At 53.3% G+C, this 18204-nt stretch overlaps 1 protein-coding gene across 1 annotated transcript in view; it reads left to right on the top strand.

The window, feature by feature from the left end:
* The first annotated feature begins 6344 nt into the window (after nt 1–6344).
* Nucleotides 6345–18204, top strand: part of INPP5B (inositol polyphosphate-5-phosphatase B) — a 47021-nt gene continuing 35161 nt past the window's right edge. Inside the window, 9 exon segments of the mRNA XM_027622022.2 lie at nt 6345–6410; nt 7113–7195; nt 7579–7670; nt 8762–8859; nt 8976–9005; nt 10241–10351; nt 14900–15082; nt 15085–15194; nt 15196–15283. Of these exon segments, the coding sequence (XP_027477823.2) occupies nt 7139–7195; nt 7579–7670; nt 8762–8859; nt 8976–9005; nt 10241–10351; nt 14900–15082; nt 15085–15194; nt 15196–15283 (769 nt within the window). The 5' untranslated portion in view covers nt 6345–6410; nt 7113–7138.

The raw sequence follows: 18204 nt of genomic DNA, 5'->3' as shown, positions 1-18204 counted from the left end.
GTCCCAGCTGGCTTTACAAACCTTGAGGATTAGGTAGAGGTGAGATGGTGAGTGGGAGCAGAACCAGAGGTCTGGAGGCTCAGTGACCACCTGGACAGGGAGAAAGCCCTCCGGCCAACTCCACCAGGCTCGAGGGGCACAGAGTTATCAGCCCAGGTGCGGACAGACTGGCAGAAGTGGTTCTCCCAGAGGTGACTCCTTGAAATCTGGACTGCAGGGGCTCTGCCATAGCAAGAACAGGGCTCCTGCTCAGCGACCTGACCGGGCTTGGGCAGGAGCAGGATGGTTCCTTTTCGGCTTATAGCAGTAATCCTTAATCTTGGCGGGTTCCTAGATTCCTTTGGAAATACAAAGATAAAAATTGTGGACTTTCTCCCCAGGAAAATACATGTGCATAGATACTTTTGCACACCACTTGAAGGGTTCATGAATGCCCAGAGGTCCATTCTTGGTTCCTGAGTCTTATAAGAATCTCTCCCTTAGACATGGAGTCCAAACCTCCACTTCCTGGTGGAGACCAAGGTGCTTCCTGCTGAGAACAGGTGACAGCTCCCTCTTCAAGGAGGAAGGCTGCTCATCAGAGAAGGAAGTCCAGGCAGGAAGCTGCCGAGGAGTCATTCCTGGGGTTGTCCGCCAGACTGGTCCTGCTGAACCCAGAGGCTGATCCTGGCTGAAACTCCCAGAAACAGGAGTCTCCTCAGTCCCACCTCTGAGAGGAAAGCCCATCATTGATCTGTGTCCAGACACAACTGGCCATCCCTTTCCTCCACTTTCTTTCTGTTCCCTGGGGTCAACTTGAGCTGGAAGGCTTCACAAAGAAGAGTACCCTAAACATAACCAATGTGTTGGGGAAGTGAGGAGCAGACATAGTTCTGGGATTTTTCTCCTCCCTCTGCATTATTTTATCCTTGGGACGATGGCTACCCCTCATTGTTCAGATCCTGCTGGCAGCCTCACCTCAGAGTTCTCATGGTGGGAAAGGACCTGTGGTCTCTCCCCGCACACCACCCTTTCTACTACCAGCCAGCCTGAGTTCTCCCATTCCAGGTGGGTTCTGGAAGGACACGGCCTCCCCTCCTTCCTGTCATTCCCGAGTTTCTGATCTCTCTACCTGCCAGGTTTCTGATCTACACAAAGAGGCCTGTCCCAGCAGGACCTTGGGATGGGGGTCCTTCAGTCTGCCCATGCTACCAATTGGCTTTAATTTCTCCCTCCAGCTATAGTCTGGACATCCTTTGGCTGTGCTTCCTTCTTTTTTTTTTTTTTTTTTTAAGACTTTATTTATTTATTGGACAGAGAGAGAGGGAACAGAAGCAGCAAGAGAAGGAGAGGGAGAAGCAGGCTTCCCGCTGAGCAGGGAGCCTGATGTGGGGCTCGAACCCAGGATGCTGAGATCATGACCTGAGCCGAAGGCAGATGCTTAACGACTGAGCCACCCAGGCGCCCCGGCTGTGCTTCCTTCTTTTGTCTGTGGCCCCTGTGTCCGCAGTGGCGGCACTGTTGGAAGGAATTCCCAGAGCTGACAAGTGATTCCGGGGGCTGCATCATGCACACGTGCTCCCTGCCCTCCATAGCTTCAGGTGTGCAGGTAGGTCAATGGCTGGGAGAGTGGTGGGGCACAGGGAATATTGGGAATATTCTCTCTAGCCATGGAGAGGTGTACAGATTAAAGTAGATGGGCAAGAACCGAAAGTAATGCAGATTAGGAGCTAACCAGCCAGGCTTTCTGATTCTGCTGAGTGTCTGGCCCCCTCACACTCTTGAGTTGTCCCTCCAGCCTCATCTACCCAAACCAGGGAGGAGGAAAAAAGGTTCACGTGGGAGGCCCTTCCTTTCACACGGACACAGACTTCTGGAGAGCCTCTGGGCCCTTCTCTTAACCTGTTCACCTTTGGAAACAGTTCCCCTTGGAGAGGTGTTGATGGGAGAACTTCTTGCTTGTGGTGTTGGGACGGGAGGGAGCAACAGAGGGGCTGAGGCGCCTGGTGGTAAGAAGAGGTGAAGGTAGGGGCACCTGGCTGGCTTAGTACCTAGAACATGTGACTGTTGATCTCAAGGTTGTGAGTTCGAGCCCCATGTTGGGAGTAGAGATTACTTACAAAAGGAAAACAAAATTAGAAGGGGTGAGGGCACAGAGAGACGTGGCCCCTACTGCCAAGCCTCATGTCAGCACCTTGGATCCCGAGCACTGCCCCGTTTGTGCAGCCCTCAGCTGGGTCCTTCGCTCTCTGGCTCCTGCAGCACCTCGGCAGAAGCAGTCTGTGGCCAACAGTAGCCATGGGGCGGCTTTGCTCAGCAGTAGCTGTCCTCAGCCCGGGGACCCCAGCCCTTCCTGGACTCTGACCAACCCTAACTCATGACTGTTGCTGGACCCTGGGACTGCCCCTCCTTTTCTCTGACCTCATGACCTCTTTCACTTGACCTTTCCTTGACCTGTGGCCCTTCAGCTGGTTGCTCCCTGCAGTGGGTCCCCTCTTTCCTCCTCCTCCTCTCCTGCTGGTCTTAACTGGTAGCCCAGAACCTGGAGTGAAGTCAGCTGACCCCTGCTCCTATCCAGGAGGAGAGAGCCTCCTGATGCCTTCATCCCATGGAAATGGGGCCACAGTGTTCAAACCTGTCCACAGATATGCATAGCTTCTACTGCTTCAGAGAGATGTGCTACCAGGGAGGCAAAGTTCTCCAAACAGCAGAGCACAGGGAGCATGGCAGCGAAGGTGAGGGGCCCGGTGGGGCTGCTGCTGCCCTTGCGTGCGGTAAGGTCCTGGGAGAGAGATGCTGACGGGGGAGAGGAGTCAGTGGTTGGGGTTGGGGCAGAGGGTTGAGCTTGGTCCAGGACTGGCCATCCCTGCTCCTCCCAGACTCTGGCCACTCTCTTCCAGCTGATTCGACTCAATGCTGCCCACTACACGGCCCAGTGCAGCCTCAGTTATGACGGGAAATGAAACCAGTCCCAGTCCTTGCCTGTGGGCCAATAACTGGGCCGCCAGCCCAAGCCCTTGCTCTCTGCAGGGCTGCGATGGCAGCCTGCTGTCTCTGCTTGGCACGTAGTGAGCTGGCCTCTGCTCAGCAGCCCCACCAGCCTGGGGCCAGAGCCCCTCCTCCATTGCCCTGACTCTCACTCCTCCCATTGGCCCCGTGAGCTCTGAGCCCCACCCCACTGCTCCCCAGCCCCAGCCTTGCCCACCCACTAGCCCCCAACTCTGAACCCCACTCTTTGAAAGGCCCTCAAGTCTGAGGTCAGTTTTCACCAACCCTCAGCCTCTAGCAACACCCTAACCTTTGAGCCTGGTCAGGCTGACCCCTACTTTTGAGATCTACTCTCATCACTCCCCAAGTCTGAGATTTGTACCTTTGGTTCCCTACTCCCTCCAGATTCCCCCTCCCACCCCCCTTCCCCCTCTCCACACCAGCACTTCCCCCCCACAAAACGGTGCTGGTCCAGGGTGGCAGCACAGTGGGGAGTTTCAGGTTGTGATTGTCCCACCCCCAACACGAGCCATTTCTGGGGGGGGTGGCTGGGACTTTGCAGAGGGGTTACCACCGCACCCCACTCCCTGCAGCAGAAGGACCTGTCACCGCACTTCCCCAGGCAGCCCTGCTCAGCTCCCAGGCCTAGGCCACCTGACCATCCCAGAGGATAAGCTGCTTCCCGCTACACTCCTGGTGACCCTCAAGAGGAACGTGGATCCTTCACACCTGCCTGCTCTGGGAGGCAGAGGCAGGGACAGAGTGGGGGCTCGGACCAGCGGACCAGAGGACAGACGGACAGACACGTGAGGCTTCAGCCCCGCTTCTGTGCAGCATTCACTCCCTGTTCAGCCTGAACAGAGTTCCCTGCCCCTCAGCCTGCCCTCCACTTTCTCTTGCAGGGGAAAATCTGTGCCACCTTCTCCTGCCCTTTCTGCTTCAAAGGGCAGAAAGCTGTGACCATGTGCCCCAAGGGCTTGGACTTAGGTGAGCCCTGGGAGTGCTCCAAAGATTGCAGTGCTGCCCTTCTGCAGAACTGCATGCCTTTCTCCTTGCACCTGCATAGAGCAGGTCAGCAGCCGGCTCTGGCTAGAGCTAGAGCTGCTGGGGGCCAGGCTGCCCAGGGTCCAGCAAGCTTGACCCTGTCAGCTCTGCGTTATACCAAATCCAGGGCAGCAGCTGGGATTTTCCAAGTCTCCATGACATGCTTCCTTGTTTCTGGTCACCCTGTATGTTCTCTGGGGACTGGCTGGCTGACCTCATGGGGAGGGAGCTGGGGGACCAGGGAGGTTCAGCTCAGCCCTAGTCCCACTTAACACTTTCTGCCTCGGTGAGTGGGGGGCAGGGGCAAGCGGAGTATGAATGGTCCCATCTGTTCTTGCAGCTGAACTTGTCCAGCTCAGGCTATGCTGAGGGCTGCAGCCAGGACTGCATGGCAGGGATCCCCGGGGGTCCCGGGGCTGTGGCTCAGCCCTGCTGCCAGGAGTGCCACCAAGCCTCAGCCTCAGGCAATGGCCTCCAGCTGAATGGGAATCTTCACTAGGAGCCCCCTGTGCTGGGCCATGGCTGGGGCCATGCTCCTGCTCCTCCACTCTGCCCTGTCCCCTTCCCACTCCCCTAGCTGGGCCCAGTAGAACCAGGGAGCTGCAAGGTCCTGCAAGCCCCAGTACCACCCCGGCTCTGATTCCTGGAGCTGTATCTTCAGTGAAAAGGATTTGTCGAGTCCACAGCCTAGGTTCCAAGATCCTCACTTCTCCCTCCCAGGGCCTGGGCCTGAACTTGGTGCCCTCCAAGGGGACAGGGCCTCAGCCCCAGTCTCAAGGAGAGGCTGGGGGTCGTCTGGAGGAACAGAACCTCCCTCCTGACCCCCATCAAATGGGAGGACTCCAAAGTCTGGCCCCATCCACTTTTCCCAGACCTTCCTCCCCAGCTTTTATCATTAAGAGTGGGGCTGGAATTGGGGTTCCCCTGCTTTCCTGGTGACCCCACCCCCTTTATCTCCAAGGGTCTGAATCACTTCACTTTCTCCTCATCCCCCATGTAACTTTGAAATCAAATTCAAATAAACTTGAACTCCATTTGAGTTGTGGATTTCTGGCAAAAGGAGAAGATTGGGAAGAAGGTGCCGTCTGTTTCTGGAGGATGTTTACATAGGTAGAGTTGGACTGGCCATTAGGGCAGCAACTCCCAGCTTAGTGAAAGAGAAGGTGGCACCGGTTTGAGGTCACAATGGCCACTCCTTCCCCAGCACTGACCCTTTAGTTTGGGTCAAAGCTTAAGAGAAGGTGTATTCATTAGGACAGTTCATTAATTCACTAATTCAGTAAACACATTCTGAGGGCTGACTGTGCCAGAAACTGTGCGGGGTGATATGGAAAAGACATAGCCCCGTCCTCAGGGAGCTTACAGCTTACAGTGACATAGCCAATAGGGTGAGAGACTGGTCCTGGACTCCCGTATCAGAGCTGGCCCCTTTTGTCCATCTGGGGCAAACTCCTTATCTTAGATGCAGAAATCAAGGCCCAAAAGGAGGAAGTCTGTAAATCAGGGGAGGGGGCTTGAGAGCAATAGGCTGTCTTGAGAGCTGAGGGGTTCCCTCCCATGTCCTCTCTCCTGGGGCGGGGGAGGATTGGGTCTCTGCATGGCAGTGCACATGAACAGTGTTACCCCTTTGCAAAGCACACTCACATTCATTGTCTTCCAGCAGTCCCACAAGGCGGGCAGGACCAGGTGCTCCCGTCATGCACACGTCACCCACTCCTCATGCACACATCACACACACAGGGAGAAGGGAGGAAAGGTGGCAGTGTGTGGCAGGGTCAATGCACGGCAGCTGGAGCGAGACCAGCTGAGCCCAGTTTTGCCACTTGCTAGCTGCAGGGCCTTGGTCACACTGTTTAACCTCTCTGATCCTCAGTTTCTCCCCCTGGGAAACAGAGGTGATGGTTCTTCAACAGTGCTGTTCTCCTTTAAGCTAGGACAAGGTAGTTCTGTGGGGAGAAAGCGTTCCAGTCAAGGCCAGAGCTGGCCAGCGTGGATGAGAGTTGAGGATGGAATAGAGGAGAAAATGAAAATGCATTCCTATTTCCCTTAAGGCAGACGTGGCCGTCCTCCTTACGTGCCCTGGGCAAGGAGCTCTGGCCCCATGACTTGGAGGGCTGGGGTGGAAGTTAGATAAGGCATTAAGAAAACCTTTCTGGAATCGGGAGCCCAGCGTAGCCCAGGACCTAAAGAGTTAATGGGGGTGGGGAGCCTCCCCCCCCCCCCCCCCCCCCCCCCCCCCCGCCACACACACACACCCACCAGCGCCCCCGTGATTGGTGCGGGCATGCTGGGACTTGCAGCCTGGCTGACCATCTTGTGGCGCAGGGCCTGCCGGGAAACGTAGTCACTAGCCGGCCAGGGCCGCGGTGTCCCACTACCCAGCGGTGACAGCTCGGGAGGTAGGTGGCAATGGCAGGGGGCTGGGAGCAGGTGCGGAGCAGGGAAGCCAAGGCAGGTCTGGGCAGGAGGGAGTGGGCAAACTGAGGGCTGAGACCCTTGTCCTGCGACTGTCAAAACTGGACACCCCCTGGCCTGTGGCTGATGCAATGAGGCCTGCTGGGCGGGGCGGGCAAGGAGCAATGGGATGTTTTTTTCTGTCTCCAAGGAAAGAGGAACAGGACTGGGGTCCTTGTCCAGAATGAGACACCTCCCTTCCTGAGAACAGGACGTTTCCCCCAAAACCCATGCAGACACACCACGGACACCTCCCAGAGAGGGGCCACCAGGACTACTACTGATCCCCGAAAAGGGAGGCAGAGCCCTATCCCAGGGGCAGTGGGACCGTGTCTCCATCTCCAGTAATGGGACAAGGCACCCCCACCTTCCAACTAGTTGACAGGACCCCACTCAGAAACAACTGGATGCCCTTCCAGAAAAAGGGTGGTACAACAAATTGTACATCCCTCCAGGGCCAAAGGGATGGCCCCTCTCCCTAGAAACTAAGAGGCCCATCTAAGGAGGAGGAAGAGGAGGGTCAGGCCTCCTCTACCCTCTCCCTGTACCAGGGCCCCTCCTCCCTGCCCCCCAGCCCTCTGAGGCAGCTCCATCACCTCCTGGGTAACTTGTTGACCAAAGGGGGCTCCTATCTGCTGTCTCCCCAGGGTGTGTCTGCCCAGCAGGGCCCAGCATGGACCAGTCTGTGGCGATCCAGGAGACCCTGGCTGAGGGGGAATACTGCATCATCATATCCTTCCCAGCACTGAGCTCCCAGCCCCGGCACCCGCCCTGACCCTGGGAAGTGGAATGGACCGCGTCTATGTGTCTATCTGCTCTCCTCCCTCTCTCTGTGCCATCAGGGGAGAAGGAAACCAGTATTTACTAAGTACTTGCTCAGTGCTGGACTCTGCCCAGTGCTTTAAATACTGCTATCCTCCCAACCTACTGTGAAGTTGGGGGTTATCATCCCCATTTCACAGATAAGGAAGGATCAGAGAGGTGAAGTGACTTGCCCAAGGTCACACAGTGAATCTGGATGAGCAACAGAAGGGCAGGGAAGGTGGGCTGGGCTGGGTTGGCAGAGGCCTGGCCTGGGGTTTCGTTTTGGCTTCCCTTGACCCTAGGCAGCAGGCAGTACAAGGTGTGCTGTGTGAGGGAGAAAGCAGGCAGAGCCGCCTCCTGGGACTCGTGCGCCACCGCCGGAAACGTGGCCAGGAACATGCGTAAGTGAGGGTTTGGTCCTTGCCTGTCGGGCCTTGGGGTTATTCTTCACTGTACCCTCCAGCTGGGCTTCAGCCATCCCTCTGGGGTAGAGTCTAAGTCTTCTAGATTAATTATAATAATGACACTTAACATGGTTTGAACACTATATTCTAAGCCCTTCATCATGTGTATTAGCTCATATAATCCTCAACATCTGATGAAGAAACTCCTCAGGCATAGATGACTTAATGTACTTGTCCAGATCTTGAGTCATGTGGTCTTTCTGCCTGGGTTCGAATCCAGATTTTATTACTTCTGAGCCACATGACCTTTTTCTCTTTTTGTTTTAGAAAGAGAGTGTGAGAGCGAATGGGGCGGGGAGGGGCAGGGGGAGGGAAAGAGAGAATCTGAAGCAGGCTCCACAAGGCCCCATGCGGGGTTCTATCTCTGAGAGCACGCCCTGAGCCAAAATCAAGAGTCCGACGCTTAACCGACTGAGCCATTCAGGCGCCCCCCGAGCCACGTGATCTTGAGCAAGCAACCCCTGTACTTCAGTTTGTCCAAATTTAAGATTAGAGTGAGTTCGTACATGTAAAACGTTTCAAACACTGTGAAGGACATAGAAAGTACCCAATAAATGTTGCTAGTAATGCCTACATATTACACAGAAGCAGAGAGAAGGAAGACTACTTACCAAAGATCTCAGAGTCAGAAAGTGAACCTCACGATCTCAGAGCTGGGAGGGAGGGGCATGAGACATTTTCTAATCCACCACCCTCAATTTACAGATAGCAAAACTGTGGTCAGAGAGGGCAGGGGGTGGCTGGGGTTGTGCTGTTGCTGTCACACACAATGGATAGATGATGCATGTGTTTTACTCACAAAGCAGGGGTGCCCCCCAAATGAGACATGTTCAGCTTTGAGGACCTATCCACAGAATTGCGGTCTCTGATGGGCACCGTGGACCGAGAGGGCATGAGGATTGTGTATAGCTGGGCACCCCCAGCATGACCCTAGGGACCAAGGAGGGAATGTGAGCCCCCAAGGCCTCCACGATGGGCCTGAGGGGCGGCCAGTGGGCCCTGTCTTCACTGCTGCTTCCTGCCCTCAGTCTCTTCCTGTATATGCACCGGAGGATGGCCATTACGGGGGACGATGTCTCTTTGGACCAGATAGTGCCAGTCTCACGGGATTTTACGCTGGAAGAAGGTGCCACAGGGGCTGGGCGGTATGATTCCCTCTCCTCTGGGTCCCTGGGTCACGTCTGCCCTTGCAGGGGCTAGGGTTCTCAATGGCTAAGGGCCCTTTCATTTCCCTCCCCACAGTGTCCCCAGAAGGCGAACTCTACATTCTTGGTGAGTGGTCCTTTCTGTGTGAGTCCCAGCTGGGGCAGGGGGTAGAGGAGCTGCAGAGAGAAGAATGGTGTGAAGTGAGAGCACACTGATGTCCTTCCCATGGCAAGCACGATGCTGCAGAACCAGGCCCGCCCACCTCTCTGGCCTGGGTTCCATCATTCTCCTCCTCCTTGCTGTGCTTGGAATCCTCTGGATGCTTCCCATCACCTCAAACATGACACGCCCCCACCACCGAGCCCCTGCACATGCTGTTCCCTCTTTCTGAAAGCCCCCACACCTCCTTTCACTTAGCCAACTCATCCTTCAGGGCTTCAGTTCACACTTTGCTTTTTTCCAGGAAGCTTCTGTTGAGCCTCCTGAAATTGTCCAAGCCTCACTGATACCCATTCCTTTTTCTCATCCTTGCCAGGTCTCTGTCACTCACGTTGAGTAAAATATTGGTGGTGAATTTGTTTAATGTTTATCTCCTTTGCTAGACTGTAGTAGTGGAGGTGGTAATAACAACAGAAGTGAGTGTTTAATTCCTGGTTGTCTTGTGCCAGGCACTGTGCTGAGAGCTTTACAGGCATCATACGCCGCTTTCCTCACAATTCCATGAGGGTATCAATGCTCTCATCCCTATTTTATGGACGAGGTAACCGAGGCCCAGAGAAATTAAGTAACTTAGTAAGTGGTGGAACCAGGCTTCAAACCCAGAATCCAGACTCTGGAGCCCACCCTCTTGGATGACTGTGCTGAATTGCTCCTATTCACTCATTAGTTCAGCACATTTGTGGGTGCTCACCATGAGCCCGCAGGCTGCTGGGGTCATGCTATGAGCCAGCAGACAGGCTGTGTCCATTCTCTTCACCATGGTATTCCCAGACCTCGCTCATGTCTGGAATAGTCAGGTGGATCATGGACAGACAGACAGCCCCTCTTGTCTGCCTCCATGTGCTTTTCCTTCTGCTCAAGGAGGGAGAGACCACACATTAGAGAACTTGTTCTCTCCCAGCCCCGTCTAGGACTCTTGTGGCGAGGCTTCCTGACTGTTAGAACCTTGGTCCTCCCCCTCCGTGGAGCGAGGAGGATGTTCATTTGGAGCTCAGGGTACAGAGATTCCCTTACAGCCCAGTAGCAGCCTTGGGTGAACTGCTTTATGGCCGAAGGAGCCTTGGGATCTCCATTCTGGGGCCGTGAGCCTTAGCACTTGGTTCCTGGAGGCCAAGGGCTCAATTCCCACCTCCTCTGTGCAGGCTCAGATGTGACCGTCCAACTGGACACAGCGGAGCTGAGCCTCATATTCCAGCTGCCCTTTGGTTCACACACCAGGATGTTCCTCCAAGAAGTTGCCAGGGCCTGTCCAGGTAGGTAAGACCCCAGGTTCTCTGGGGTGGGGGCGTTGGCTGGGCACTGACCTACCCTGCTGCCAGTTGACTTTCCACCCTTTGGCCTCACACTCCACAGTTTCCGTGCCCTCTCAAACCTGCTGGCCTGAGGCCACAGGGCCCTCAGGCTGCGAGCCAACCACCTGTTTGCATTTCTGGTTTCCCATTTCCAGACCTGAGTTTTAACTCCAGCAGAGCCCCCTTTGTCCTCCTGGTTCTGGGCAGGGCTGCACAGGGTAGGCTGTGATTCTGATGTAGAGTCTTGTACAAGTTAGCAGGGTCCGTAGCTTCTAGAGGCCCATCTTTCCTGTCTCTGGCAACCACAGATGGAACCAAGAGAAGTCTGGCACATGGGCTCTCCTGCCCTTGAACCCTGCTCTCTCTCCCACTACAGCTGAGGAAAGAGTCTAGCTTTGGCTTAGCAGTGAGAAGTTAGTGGCTTCTGGGGCAGAATTTGTTGGGATCAGGATTTCAGCCAGGCAGGTAAAAGAGAGTTTTTGCAGAACAGAGGATTAGCCACAGAACATGCAAATCCGAGCCACCAGGTGCTGGGCTTAGGTGTTACCCAACACTGTTCCTTGTTTCCGAGCCACCAGGTGCTGGGCTTAGGTGTTACCCAACACTGTTCCTTGTTTCCTTTCCAGCCAGCACGTCGTCTCTGTGGGAATGGGGCAGGGGCTGCCTCCCTTCCATCGTGGTCTCACCACGGAGACTGAACCTCCAGGGGGCTCCAACTTAGCTACCTGGTGTGCCAGGAAGGAGACTGGCTTCGGGTGCAACCTGGCATATGTGGGAAAAGGAAGTAGAAACAAGATTACAGAGCCTTGAATGCCTGGTTAAGGGGTTTAAAGTTTATTCTATGAGCAGGGGGAGATTTGTCTCCAGAGCTTCAACGAATAAGGATAACTCATCTTACGATTATTATTAGTAGATGTACGAGGGATAACAGTAGTAAACAAGCAAAGAGCATGGACCTTGAAGCTACACAGCCCCGTGCCTTTGAAACCTATCTTTGCCGATCCCTAGCTGTGTGTGACTTGGGGCAAACCACCTTACCTCTCTGAACCTTGGCTTGTAGACTTGTGTATGTAAAGAATATCTTCCTCATGGAGTTGTGAGGGTTAAATGCCATAATATATGTGAGAGTGCCCAGCACATAGTAGGAGCTCAGAAACTGTTTCTTCCTTCTGTACAAGAGGGTCCATAACTTAGCTAACATTCATTGTTGACGCAGTGTGTGTTTGACCCCGTTCTAGGAACTTTTCACACATCATATCGTTTTCCTTACTTCAGCCTTCCAAGGTAGGTATCAGCAACCTCTCCATTTTACAGATCAGCAACCTGAGGCTCAGAGAGGTTAAGTGTCTTGCTTGAGGTCACAGCTGGTAAACCCACGGAGCCAGGATAAGACAGGACTAGATAGTCTCCTCCAGAGCTTGAGCTCTTATTGGTTTTGTTTGCTTGTTTGTTTGTTTTACAGGTTTTATTTATTTATTTGAGAGAGAGAGAGAGAGCACGAGCAGGGGGAGGGGGTAAGGGGTAGGAGGAACGGAGGGAGAGGGACAAGGGACCAGCAAACTCCCCACTGAGCACGAAGCCGAAGCCCAATGCGGGGCTCCATGCGGGGCTCCATCCCATGACCCTGGGATCATGACCTGAGCCCAAGTCAGACACTTAACTGACTGAGCCACCCAGGTGCCCCGAGCTCCTGTGTTTTGATGCAGAATCTTTTACAAGTGCTTCCTAAGCTTATGCCACCCTATCCCATATAAACGGCTCTGTGAAGAAAGCCTTCGGGGGAGGTGATGTGTAAGCTGAGAGCTGAAAGATGAATGAGGTTTTTCCCAGGCAGGCAATAAGGGGGAAAGGGCTGCAAGAAGGAAGAGCAGGTTGTTGGGTGGGAGTGAACTTGGGGTAGGAAGGTATGGAAGGAGCTGAGCCAGGAGAGGCCGGCAAAGACAGCTCAGGAAGGGTCTTGGACTTTGCCCTTCAGCTCGTGGGGAGCTGTAGGAGTTTTATTTTTTTAATTTTTATTATTATTATTTTTTAAAGATTTTATTTATTTATTTGAGAGAAAGAATGAGAGAGAGAGAGAGCACATGAGGGGGGGAGGGTCAGAGGGAGAAACAGACTCCCTGCCAAGCAGGGAGCACGATACGGGACTCGATCCCAGGACTCCAGGATCATGACCTGAGCCGAAGGCAGTCGCTTAACCAACTGAGCCACCCAGGCGCCCAGCTGTAGGAGTTTTGTTTTTTTTTTAAAGATTTGTATTTATTATTTGAGAGAGCGAGAATGAGAGATAGAGCACATGAGAGGGGGAAGGGTTGGAGGGAGAAGCGGACTCCCCGCCGAGCAGGGAGCCTGATGCGGGACTCGATCCCGGGACTCCAGGATCATGACCTGAGCCGAAGGCAGTCGCTTAACCGACTGAGCCACCCAGGCGCCCCAGCTGTAGGAGTTTTAAACAAAGGAATGACAAGGTAGATATGCACATAGGAAAAGTTCCTCTGGCAACTGGTGCCAAAGGGGGAGAGCCTGGGGCAGGGAGGTCAATGGAAGTGTATTGCAAGGGTTGAGGCCTAAAAACTTAGGCTTGGAGGGGCGCTGGGTAGCTCAGTCAGTTGAGTGCCTGGCTTTTGGATTTCAGCTCAGGTCGTGATCCTCAGGGTTGTGGGATCAAGCCCCAGGTCGGGCTCCACACTCAGTGTGGAGTCTCCTTAAGATTTTCTCTCCCTCTGCCCCTCCCCCCTCAAATAAATAAATCTTAAAAAAAACAAAACCACAAAACTGAGGCTCAAGCTAGGGCCTGGTAATAGGGATGGGGAGGAGAGGGTGCACTGGCGACCTCAAACTGAAGGAATGAAGGTGCCGCAGGGGCAGTGAGTTTGGGTTGTGTTCACATCTTTACCCCCAGTGGTTAGGACAGTGCCTGGCGCCTAGTAGATACTTCATGGATATGTGTTGAATGGAAGAACAAGCTTGAGGCCAGCTGTGAGGATGCAGAGAGAGGAATCAAGGATGACTTCCCTCTTTTAGGCTTGTGTGTGTGTCTATCGGTTGTCTTCCCTGCTCTGCCTTCTGGGGCCCACACTTGTGACAACCAGCAAGAACCTGCACTGAATCAAGTTCTTCTCTGAGCAGTCGTCCCGATGTGGACTTCCTCAGGGAGGGGCCCGGGTGAGAGGGGACTCTCACTATGCTGAAGGCTCTTGGGTGTCTACCAGTCCAACCCTTGCATTTTACAGATAAAGGGACTGGAGTCCAGGATGAGGTGTGAGGTGAAAGGTGAAAGGAAATAGGTTTTCTCCACCCAGTCCTTGGTGGGTAACGTGCAGCACAAAAGGCCAGGGAGTAGAAGTACCTTGGTCAAGAGACCACAGTTAGAGAAAAGAAGTAGCTAACCCGAAATGAGCACCTACTATGTCCCACACATTTTTCTAGACATCTAGACAATGCACACCAACCGTGTTCTCCTGTTCTGTCTTTTGAGCAATATTAAAGAGTAGATATCCTGTTTTACAGATGAGTAAACTGACACAGAGAAGGTAAGTAACTTATCCAAGGTCATTCATCAATTGAAGTAATATGACAAGGTTTGGAACCCCAGGTTCTAACTCATGCCCACCGGGTCCAGAGATTTCAATTCAGATCCCAGCTCTGCCACTTCCTAGTTGTGAACGTGAACAATATATTTTATTTTCTTAGGGCTTGGCTTTATCATTTGTACAATGGTGAGATATGAACCTGCCTTCCCTACTACAAGAATTTTGTGAGGATCAGATGAGGACCAGGATGGGTTAACAGTATGTTAATGCTGAAAAGAATTTAAAGGTTGTGTCTGGCGGTGCCACACTGGGGCCTGGAACCCAAATTTCTTCATTTATGATACCCTTGCAAATCCAATTCAGTTCGGTCAGGTTCATGCAGTTTTACAAGAGCAGGCAGAAGAGCATAGCGTTTGCGGCTCAGACAGACCTGGGTTTGAGTGAGAGGCAGAACCACTCAAGAATTTCTAGGAAGGAGTGGCAGTCTGGTTAAGGGGGAACCCGAGGACTTGTCTTTGAGAGGACTTGTCTTGAAGGCATATCCCATAGCAAGCACACTGCTTTCACTTAGAGTGTGTGTTTATTTGGAGTAGTTTACAAGTTGCTGACGGAGATTATGGGCAATAAAAGCACCAACCCACTCCCTACTCCTGACAGCTATTTGAATTCCCACGTCGCGACCTTAAAGTCTCTGAGCTCCTCTGCCATGGGATAATAGTTCCCTACCTCCTGAAGTTAGCTGTGAGGATTAAGGAGAGATACACATATGAAGCACAGACACTGGCACATAGTTATCACGGAGGAGTGGCGCGGGTCTAGCCTGTAAGGTTACTTTTGTTTTCACATTTATTATTGCATTTATGCAACATGACAGGCTTAGAGACTCCCGGGAGGCTGAGCGATTTGCTCACCGGCATACAGAGGTGGAACCGGCCCTTCAAGCCCATGGCTCAGCACTCCCTCCATGTCCCCGCCACAGGTTTCGACCATGCGACTCCGGATCCTGAGTTCCTGTGGCTGTCTCAATACAGGTGCACCCGGCCGGAGCCCGAGCCGCCCACGCCGCTCGGTTGGAACTCGCCTCCAGGCACCGGGCCGCCGTGCGCCGGGATTGGCGGAGGCAGGTATCCGTCTCGAAACGGGTGGTGGGGATTGGAGAAAGTATGGCTACGGGGGCGAGCTCCTTTCTGTTTGGGGGCGGGGCTATGGGGAAGCCGGGCCTTCGATTGGCGGAGGTGACACGCGGGGTGGGCCCCTCTGGGGGCAGAGCGGGTGGGGCGGTGCGGGCGGCGTGATGAAGAGCTTGAAGAAGCAGGCAGGGAAATGTCTGCCGCCGCCGGCTCTCGGGACTGCGACTCTGCAGGTCTTTGGAGGGCCGTGGGTGACTGGGCTGGGGCTCTGGGCGGGGGCCGGCGGCGGGCCCGGCCCGCGGATGGGCACGGTCTGCGGTTTGGCGGGTGGACGCACGGGGCAAAGACTAAGGTCCTGGCCCTTAGGAGGCGGGGACGCTGGACTGAAGTTCCGTGGGGATGTTATTCTTAGCCGGCGTGGTGAGGGCAGGCGGATGGCTGTGTGGTACTCAGGAATCTGGAGGCTGGGGTTGTAGTAAAACTCCGTTCCTGACTCGCTGTGTGACTTGGGGCCAGTCGCTGCCCCTCTCTGAGCCTCAGTTTCTCCATCCTGACCTTCCGTGTTTGGCTTGTGTTGGGGGTGCGCTCGCTTTGACGGTGCCTTGCTTTGGGCAAGGAAGGGTGTGTGTATTGGGGCTGCCTGGCTCTCTTGTCTGTCTTCGGCCCGTGTGATAGATGGGGCTGTGCACAGACCTGGAGTCCAAGAGGGCCCTGTCCACCCTGGGACGGCAGGCCAGGATGAGGTTACAGGTGAAAGGGACTAGATTTTTTTAAACCGAGCCCTTACTGGGGAATGTTGTGCAGCACAAAAGGCCAATTGTTGAGCAGGAGGTGGTTTTTTGGAAAGCGAGAGGCCCAGGGCTGAAGCGTGCGTCAGTCTGGTGCTTTGGGAGGACCTGCAGACCTGGATTTTCTGTCCAGCTCCTGGATTTTCTGCAAGGGCTCTTTGGTATGTTTTTCTCTTGGGTGTGCCCATGCGGCTCCAGTTATGTGTGAGCTTTGGCATGACCACTGGTACCCATTCGTGCCCCTTTTCTCAGCCATTTGCGAAAGATGAAGAGTCAGTCAAGTAGCTGTGTTAAGTGTGGGGCAGCACTCCGCTTGCTCTTATAAGGCTTGGAAACTATGAGGGGCTGGGGCAAGGAGGGTGGGGATGGCATGTTGCACAAAGTTTGTAAAATGAGAGGAAATTGGGTGAGCTAAGGACTTCCTCCGTGCTTATGCTTTTCCTTCATTGCAGCTGCCACAAGGCACAGTTGAGGCGCCTGATGGTGCTGATAGTTTGCATCTTTCTTGGGCTTATCTCTTCTCACTAGAAGTACTGATCTTGAGACAGCTGTTGCTTTGGTTCCCATGACATTCTGGGCTGTGGTGCTGGGACTGGTGAGAGCCTGCGACTGAGAACAGGTCCAGTGGCCACAGAAAGAGGTGGGTTGTGTTTTCTCAGCCAGCGTGCCAGCGCCAGGTTGCCGGAGTGCTTCATTCTCTAAGTGGAGTGAGGTCTTCTGGGAGAAGTCAGGACAGCTCTGAAGCCAGTTATCTGCCCCTGGGTGATAAATGCAAGGGATCTCAGAATCTTTCGTTTCCGTTCAAAAAACAAAACCTAGTCACATGCTGGTGAGGAATTATTGTCAAGGTTTTGTTTTTAGTTTTGGTTTAAAATGGTTTGACCCTATCATAGTACCTACAGTAAGTGGGGTTATGCTATTAATTGCTAAGTTGCTCATGTTAAAATTGGTAAGAGATGGCGCCAAGCCCCCGGTTCTGTCTCTGATCTCTGTTTCCAGAGTTGCTCTGGCCTCAGATGAGAGTCACTCTTTGGGTCTCCTCTGGATGTTCTGGATAGTCCAGGCCCCAAGGGAAACAGGTAGTGGATTTGGTTCTTCCCATATGCATATGATCAAAATACCCACTTCCTGATAGCCTGAGGAACCAACCCGAGGCAAAAGGCTGCTTTAAAATGCTCCTCCTGATGCACTTCAGGAGAAACAGGGCTCCCTCAAGGAGCTGACAGTCTAACCGAGAGGGGTCTGACGGATGTGATGTTGAAATGTTGTGGACTGCTGGAGGAGTGGTAGCCTGTTCATCTGATTCACTTGGGCTAAGACATTGCACTGGCCTCAGACAAGTAGCTATCCCAGGTGGGGCTTTTCTGCTTCTTCACTTATTTGCCCTTCTCTGTGGCACTTTTTCTTTCCTTAAAAAGAAATAAGGACAAATGCCTTCTTATTCCTATCCAGCAAGTGAAGGTGTTCTTATCCAGAAAACCCCTTGAGGGATCCTGCATAGGCCTCCATATTCATCCCTTGCCTTGTGTAAAACATTCACCTGCATTTCATCCTGGGCACATGCAAAGACCTGGAGCTGTGTTCTGGAAGATTCTGAGGTATGCGCTGGGAAGGGAAAGAACTACTCAGAAGTCCCAGTGGGGCTCTTCTGGGCTGATTTAACAAAGTGGTAATAACAAACAAATTTTGGTCTTTTGAAGTGGTTTTCTTATTTCCATGGTTGATTCAAAGTGAGGCAGCTTTGTAGTAACTCAAATTTCAAATGAGATGTGCTGCGAGTATTTTTTCCCCTGGACCCAGGAAACAAAGCATTAAAGGCTGTCTGGCCTGAGAAAGGAAATGAATGCTATTTATATCTCGGGGCAGCCTAAAGGGTAACCTAGATCACTAGGGTAGAAGCCAGAGAGAATGTTGGAAAAATAGCCCCTGGGATGGTCAGCACCCCGCCCCCCCGCCTTTCAATAAGTAAAATCTGTGTGACCAACATATCCTTTTAGTGTGGAGAAAAGGAGTTCTCTTGGATGTTTCTGCAGGTAGGAATTATCGCCCATCCTCTCTCTCTACTGCAGGTAGGAATTATCGCCCATCCTCTCTCTCTACCTTTGTGGGAAGCTCCACCTGCTCCTAAGCAAATGAGTTTGAATCACTTTGTTTCTTTAAACAAAACAGAACTGTGCTCCCTTTTTCTACCTCCTTTTGTTGCTCCCTTCCCCATTTTCCCTCTTTGTCCCATTTAACCTTGTGTTTGTTTCTAGAACAGGAGAGCCCCCCCTGAAGACTTCTTTCCCTCAGAAAACAGTTTGTGTTGAAATTCTACAGTGGGAGTCTAGAGCAAGAGAAGTGACCCATAAACATTCATTTAGAAG

The sequence above is a fragment of the Zalophus californianus genome, chromosome 4 (genome assembly GCF_009762305.2).
Source record: "Zalophus californianus isolate mZalCal1 chromosome 4, mZalCal1.pri.v2, whole genome shotgun sequence".
Lineage (NCBI taxonomy): Eukaryota > Metazoa > Chordata > Mammalia > Carnivora > Otariidae > Zalophus > Zalophus californianus.
Note: the sequence above shows the minus strand (reverse complement) of the source record. Positions and strands in the feature narration are given on the sequence as shown.